The sequence below is a fragment of the Chelonia mydas genome, chromosome 1, assembly GCF_015237465.2.
Source record: "Chelonia mydas isolate rCheMyd1 chromosome 1, rCheMyd1.pri.v2, whole genome shotgun sequence".
NCBI lineage: Eukaryota > Metazoa > Chordata > Testudines > Cheloniidae > Chelonia > Chelonia mydas.
In genome coordinates, this window is record NC_057849.1 from 144,199,073 (window position 1) to 144,206,412 (window position 7,340).

A 7,340-nucleotide genomic window follows, 5' to 3' on the forward strand; every position below is an offset into this window, starting at 1 on the left:
TTTAATTATGATTTCAATTGCACCATTGGGGCCCAATGCTGCAAAAACGTAACCATGTCAGTAGCTTTACTCATGTACATTCAATGAGACTGCTCATATAAGTAAAGGTTTCAGAGTAACAGCTGTGTTAGTCTGTATTCGTAAAAAGAAAAGGAGTACTTGTGGCACCTTAGAGACTAACCAGTTTATTTGAGCATGAGCTTTCGTGAGCTACAGCTCACTTCATCGGATGCATAGCATATCGTGGAAACTGCTGCAGTTTCCACGATATGCTATGCATCCGATGAAGTGAGCTGTAGCTCACGAAAGCTCATGCTCAAATAAACTGGTTAGTCTCTAAGGTGCCACAAGTACTCCTTTTCTTTTTACATATAAGTAAAGTTACTTCTGTGTTTAAATCTTTGCAGCATTGGGCCCTTTATTTGTTTATATTCCACATATTTGGTCACATCCTGCCCCCCCTAACCCCTTCATCCTGTATAGGGGAAACTGAGGGTGGCATAGAGCATCATTTACACTAAACGCTTCTGGGCCCATGATGTGGGACATGGTCAGCAGTCCCTGGCTGCTAGATCAGCAGACTTTAGGCAGCAGACTTAAGTTAGAGCAACAGTAAGGCATAAAGCCACCTTTTCCCTCCATCAACTTCTCCAGTCTTGCACTGAGCACAATTCAGCTTGACTGGGTGTTCTGGGCCACTGTATATATGTTCGGCATTGCATATATTAAGGTAGTCTAAGATATTGCAGTACAAACATGCAGTGCATGTTAATTAACCGTAACTATTTCATTTCTGGACTTTTGTGTTTTTAAATATGCAAATTTTGCACTAACATAGAGATTTACTTTCTTTTCTCAAGGCTAGAAAAGGCTTTATATTATTTTTTGTTTTTAGTGGAATTATCTCCCTCTGCTCAAATAACACCAAAAAAAACCAAACAGGTGAACTGATTCCCTTTACATCCATCCATACAAATATATATGCACAAATCACCTTCAGGGTAAGACCATGGGCTCTCTTACATCAGTGTAAATTAAGCATAACTCCATCAGTGTCAAAACAGGATAAATGAGAGGACCCTTATCTGGATGTGAAAACTAGCTACTTTATCTGTGGCATTTGCTGATGATATACAATTATCTAGTGAAAACATATTATTGTCTGAAGATCCAGTCAAAATACTTCATTTTCTTTCTTTCTTTCTTTAGACAACAAAGATTATGATGCATATCTATCCTATACCAAAGTGGATCCAGACCAGTGGAATCAAGAAACTGGGGAAGAAGAACGATTTGCTCTTGAGATCCTACCAGATATGCTTGAAAAGCATTATGGGTACAAGTTGTTCATACCAGATAGAGATTTGATTCCCACTGGAAGTAAGTTATATTAGGCCGTGTGTATGTGTTTCCTATATGGGGAAAACAGAAATTACATATATGATGCAATAATGTGCTTTCTATCATAGTATCCTCCGAATCTTATCTCTGAGTTTTCTCTATCATTTAAAAAAAATATTTCATCTGATTTTGGGGGTGCACTTTTAGAATATTTGTTGGCTTGCCTCCATTATTCCCTAAAATAGCACTTGCTTACTTGGTTTGGGTACTATTTTCAGTTAAGATTAAAGGGTTCAGGAAAGACATAGACAGGAAAACATGACAAAACCAGTATTTTGTAGGGTTTGGTGAGGAGCCTTTCTATCTATGAATCAAATACTGATGTCCTTAATCTGTTTTAATTCAGTCCATACTTGGACAAATTCCCGTGGTCTTGAATGTGCACTGAGTAAAATCTGAGTAAGGACTTTGCTTATTCCAGAAACTAATCAAGCTTTTTATATGTTGAAAAATAGACTTGTGTTGAAACTAATACAACAGTGGAGTGATACATTTGTGGCTCTTTTAAGGAATGCTATATGCCATGGCATTCTGTTAGTATTCACAGCAGATGACTTTTTGGTGTGGCTACTGGAGATCTTCAGAGAGCAAAATTAGCTGATTAGTGCTTAGTTTTATTCATTTACTACTTGATCATGTTTATTTTGCATAGTCCTGTCCAATTTTAGTTACTGCTTTAGTGAGAAGTTGTAAAGTTCATCTCCATAGCTTCCATGTAGCCTTCAAACTTCCAACTTCTTACTGGATTATTTCAGTTTATTTTTACTAAAGGCAGAAAAGAATCTTTTATCTTAAAAAGAAAAAAAATAGACCCATTAGCAGCAAAGTTGTTGTTAAGATCTGCAATAACCTGAACATTAATTCACAGGAGGCAACATTGTAGATGCCTGGGGGGAAGAAAAAGACAGACTAAGGGTTGAACCCTGCAACATACACAAGAGTAACTTGTGAGTTTATTGTGTATGATTGGTACCCTAAATCACATGGTCATGGTTCTGTTACCGCGCAGAATGACTTAAAACAGAAGAATGATGATGACTATGCATACCGTTGCATACATGCAGATATTAGTCTTTGTACAAAAATTTTGCGAGAATTCAAATATTCTGATGAATAGAAACCCATTCACTTGATGGGGGGCGGGGGTAGGGGCGGGAATTGAATGAATATATGCAATCAATACTTTGCAGTGTTCAGCTAGCTGTTCCTGGACAGGAGAATTTAGCCCTGTTGTTTCCACTGAGGTTTTTGGGTGAGATACTTGCTTTGACTGATCTTGAGCAACTGTCTTTTTTTATAGCCTACATTGAAGATGTGGCAAGATGTGTAGACCAAAGCAAGCGACTGATCATTGTCATGACTCCAAATTATGTGGTAAGGAGAGGCTGGAGCATCTTCGAACTGGAAACCAGGCTTCGGAACATGTTAGTCACTGGAGAAATTAAAGTGATACTGATTGAATGCAGTGAACTCCGGGGAATTATGAACTACCAGGAGGTCGAGGCCCTGAAACATACCATCAAGCTTCTAACTGTCATTAAATGGCATGGACCAAAATGCAACAAGTTGAATTCTAAATTTTGGAAACGTTTACAGTACGAAATGCCTTTTAAGAGGATAGAACCCATCACACATGAGCAGGTTTTAGATGTCAGTGAGCAGGGGCCCTTTGGGGAACTGCAGACGGTCTCAGCCATTTCAATGGCTGCTGCCACCTCCACAGCTCTTGCCACTGCCCATCCAGATCTGCGCTCCACCTTTCATAATACTTATCATTCACAGATGCGCCAGAAACACTATTATCGAAGCTATGAATACGATGTACCTCCTACTGGCACCCTGCCTCTTACCTCAATAGGTAACCAGCATACCTACTGCAACATCCCTATGACACTTATCAATGGGCAGCGGCCGCAGACAAAAAGTAACAGAGAGCAGAATCCAGATGAGGCTCACACAAACAGTGCGATACTGCCCCTCTTGCCACGGGAGACCAGTATTTCAAGTGTCATTTGGTGACAGAAATGCAAGGGGGGACCCTAACCCCCTTGAGTAGGAGCTAAGTGTGCAGTCTGGTGCCTGGAACTACATCCTCGACTGCTGCTGTTAAACATGCATTACAATCTATAAAATACGAGGAAAAACAGGGTCTTGTACATATGTTTTTTGCAGTTTCTTTGTAGCATCAGTCTTCCTGTTTTACCCATGTCTCTTGCCATTCACATTTTTGACTTTGTTTTATACATCATTGGAATTTGTATATTACGTTTTTTTTAAATGAAGAGACTGCTGTATAGATAGGAAATCTTTTTTGCTCCATTAGTATAGTTTTAGAATTTTTTTAAACATTTCTTGGGAATGCTTGGACGAAGCTATGTTAATATCAAAAGCACCATCCATTTTGTTGGCCTGCCTAGCCTGATACATGAAGGCCATGCCTGCTGCATTTCACCGTTGTGAAGAACCTTTGTTCTTAGGAGGACCCCGCCAATCATTCTGAGCTCCAATTTCATTACTTATCCCATGACAACACTCTTTCCTCCCACTTCCCCTTATGATGGTCCCATGCTGGGTAACACTACAGACAGTCTGATCATCTAACATTTAACTCAGTAAATGCCTGTCAGACAACAAGATATACCCAATATGTATCAATTGCCTCATAGTAACCACTACAGAGTGTGTAGAAAGTAGCGTTTGTTTTTGTTTTATGGATGAGTTGATTTGTACCCCTTTTATTTATATAAAGCAACAACCCTAATTCGATCACTTCTGGAATAGTGTGAATGTGTATGCAGCTTTTTTTTTTGTTTGCTTGTTTTTATTGAGCATTTAACTTTTTCTTTTCCCCCTCTTAAATTCTTCAAATGAGGTTATTTGCAATTGTCAAACAAGTAAGGTAATAGGTGTTGAAGTGCAGTAAATCCTGCTGAGATTTACAGCGATGGCTTCCAAACCAAAGGGGAGTAGAAGGACAATATCAACTATGGTTTGTCACATTGTATTATAGAAAATGGATTTTTCTAAAAAGTAAGAGCAAAACATTTCTTTCCAGCTGAGTATGGATTCCCCTTGTATTTGAATGTTCCAATCACTGTAATTACTTTTCAATGATATATTCACATTTGAGCATTTTTATATTTTGTCTTAGCTTGTTACAATAAGTAAAACCTTATTAATTTCAAGGTGATTTAAATGAGAACTCAGGTAGTAAAAAAAGAAATTATGAATACCAACAAACATCAATGTTGTAAGAATAAACATTTATTTATACAATATTAATATTTAAGTCAGACATGGAAGCATTAAAAACCATTAAGTTTATTGAATAAATAAATAAACTAGTTTGGTTTTTAATGCATGATTCCATTGTTGAGGAATGCAGATTACATGTGTGCTATTGCTCCCAGATAAAAAAAAAAATCACTGTTCAGATATCTCTAGAACTAATGGAATAAAGGATCTTACCCATATTTACATTCAAATGATGAAAAAGTCACTTTCCATTTAAGAAAATGTATGGAGTGGAGTTAGATTTTTTTTTCTTTTTAAAGGGCCATATTCTCTGCTGGTGTAAATGGAACTGGTGGAGGTGCTCCAATGACCATCAGAAGAGGATTGGCCCGCTTCTTCTTCTTCTTCTTCTTTAATATCAACAATACAACATGAACACTAGGAAGCAGCTTTTGAATTTTTTCAGCAACTCCTTAACTGTTAGGGATTTTCATAACAGCTGACTGGTGTTGGCCAATATAATGGATGTTGTGTGATTTGTTCATTCTTATTATCACTATATTCAAAAAAATACAAGTTTTAATATTTTGATCTCATTAGTAAGATGTGATTGGTCAAAAATGTGTAACCTGCAGTTTGTGGGCATTTGTGGGGGTAAGTCAATATTGACAATGTCTGAGGAACGACTATTATGTTGTAACAGTCAAGAATTCTCAGTATCTGCATAACCAGTTAAAGAAGCTTTGGGATGTGCACTGACTTTTATTTGCTGACAAATGTTTATTTCTCTGACAATTCGCTCGGGTCCTTTTCTACAATCTGTTCTTTATTTCAATTGTGTCCCTCTGGACGTGTGCCAAATATCCACAAAATGGAAATGAAGCTGCCAGGGCAGATAAAATTTCAAGACAGTTTTACAAATTTGATTGTTTTCAGATTATAAGACAGTTGTTATTTATTTTATATTATAAATGCCTGTCAGGAACTGATGGCATTTGACTTCATTTGACTGGATTCTAAATTCCTCCAATACCCAGAAAAATTAAAATATTGTAATACTCTTTCCCTTCGTCCCTCCCCTTTATATTTTTTTAAGATGAAGATTGGGATAAGGAATAAATATAGAGTGTAACAACCTGACGATGGTCTCATTCTAGGCATTGATAGGTGTTTCTTTAGCCACATTGGGGGTACTTTTTTGTTCTATTTTTAGTGTAGATTTAAGCACTTTGAATAGCATGATTCAGGGATTGATGGATACTATTTGATATTCACACTATTTAAGGAAAGTTTTTCTTATTATGTTTTGTCATATTATTAAACAAAAACAAACAATGAAAAAAGAAATACATGGAGAAGCTATCTATGGCTTTAGAAACATTCCTCCCAGGTATTCCTCTTCTATAAACAGCTCTGTGTGAGAAACAGTGAAGGAAACTGTCATGTGTTCACGTGGTCTATGTTTGACAAAAGTTCTGTTAGAAAGCAAAATAAAAAGGAAAAAAAATCAATTTGCCCTAGTGCTTAGGCTCCATCCTTTTTTGGTTCAGATGTTCTAGTTTTTGCTAATGCAGTCTGAAGTGTGCATGCAATAGCCAACTGCAAGGGTAAGCCATTAAAAAACAAGCACTTTACCTTTGAAAATTGTAGTGTGGTGATTGGACAAAACTTATTATGCCTGGTTTCCATCTGTCACTAATTTTGGGTATGTCTATGGAGTCTATGCACATGAAGTATCTAGATACGGTGCATTCTTTCTTTCAGGATGGCTGTTGCTTGGGTTACACATTTTTTAGCCTTATATGCCAAATTCTTGCATTTTCTGTTAGCACCCAGCTGTTAAAATGAAGCAGACATTACATAATGGCAGATAATCAGACGCTACATATTTAGAAAGCCTGTTATACTTGTCTGATTAAAATGCACAACATTTTAGTTGAATTGCATGCATTAATGATCCATTTACATTATAGACTGAGCAATGAGATTTTGGGGAAACAGGCCCGGTGAGCAGGCTTCCCTTTTTTTCAAACTTAAAAAAAAATAGTTACATCTACAAACTTTGGAAAAACTTTATTAGGATGTAAGAATTGCAACAGTAAAGCAGACACTAAGAAAACCCAATCAAATAAAAGCCAAGGTAGGAGGAGGGGGAAACATCAGCCTGTTTCTTAATTGGTTTCAGAGTAGCAGCCGTGTTAGTCTGTATCCGCAAAAAGAACAGGAGGACTTGTGGCACCTTAGAGACTAACCAATTTATTTGAGCATAAGCTTTCGTGCATCCGAGGAAGTGAGCTGTAGCTCACGAAAGCTTATGCTCAAATAAATTGGTTAGTCTCTAAGGTGCCACAAGTCCTCCTGTTCTTAATTGGGTTATGGACATTCTCTGTTATGGAGTCCAGCCACAACTTTGTCCAACCTACATAAAGCAACTGGCATGTGCCACATCCTGCAGATGGATCAACAGTGTCTCAAATACAGCCCTGATATCTGGCACACTGCTGAATGATTTTGCATTTGCTGGTAACCCAGCAGCACACACAGTTGTTGGGGAATCATCCATAGTTGTGGTACATAGGGAGACAACATTTTGTTGGCACTAAGAATCTTCCTCCATAAGAGGCTTAGTGCATGATCCAGAGCAACTATTTTCATTCTTACCCTCCCTACACACAACTCAATAACATTTCTACCCCTCTTCATAA

General features: G+C 37.5%; 1 protein-coding gene across 1 annotated transcript in view; it reads left to right on the forward strand.

The window, feature by feature from the left end:
- IL1RAPL1 (interleukin 1 receptor accessory protein like 1) overlaps window positions 1-4,170 on the forward strand; it is a 1,127,211-nt gene extending 1,123,041 nt beyond the window's left edge. Inside the window, exons 10-11 of the mRNA XM_043538004.1 lie at window positions 1,210-1,380; window positions 2,702-4,170. Of these exons, the coding sequence (XP_043393939.1) occupies window positions 1,210-1,380; window positions 2,702-3,420 (890 nt within the window). The 3' untranslated portion in view covers window positions 3,421-4,170. The remainder of the gene's footprint in view (window positions 1-1,209; window positions 1,381-2,701) is intronic.
- Window positions 4,171-7,340: the final 3,170 nt, after the last annotated feature.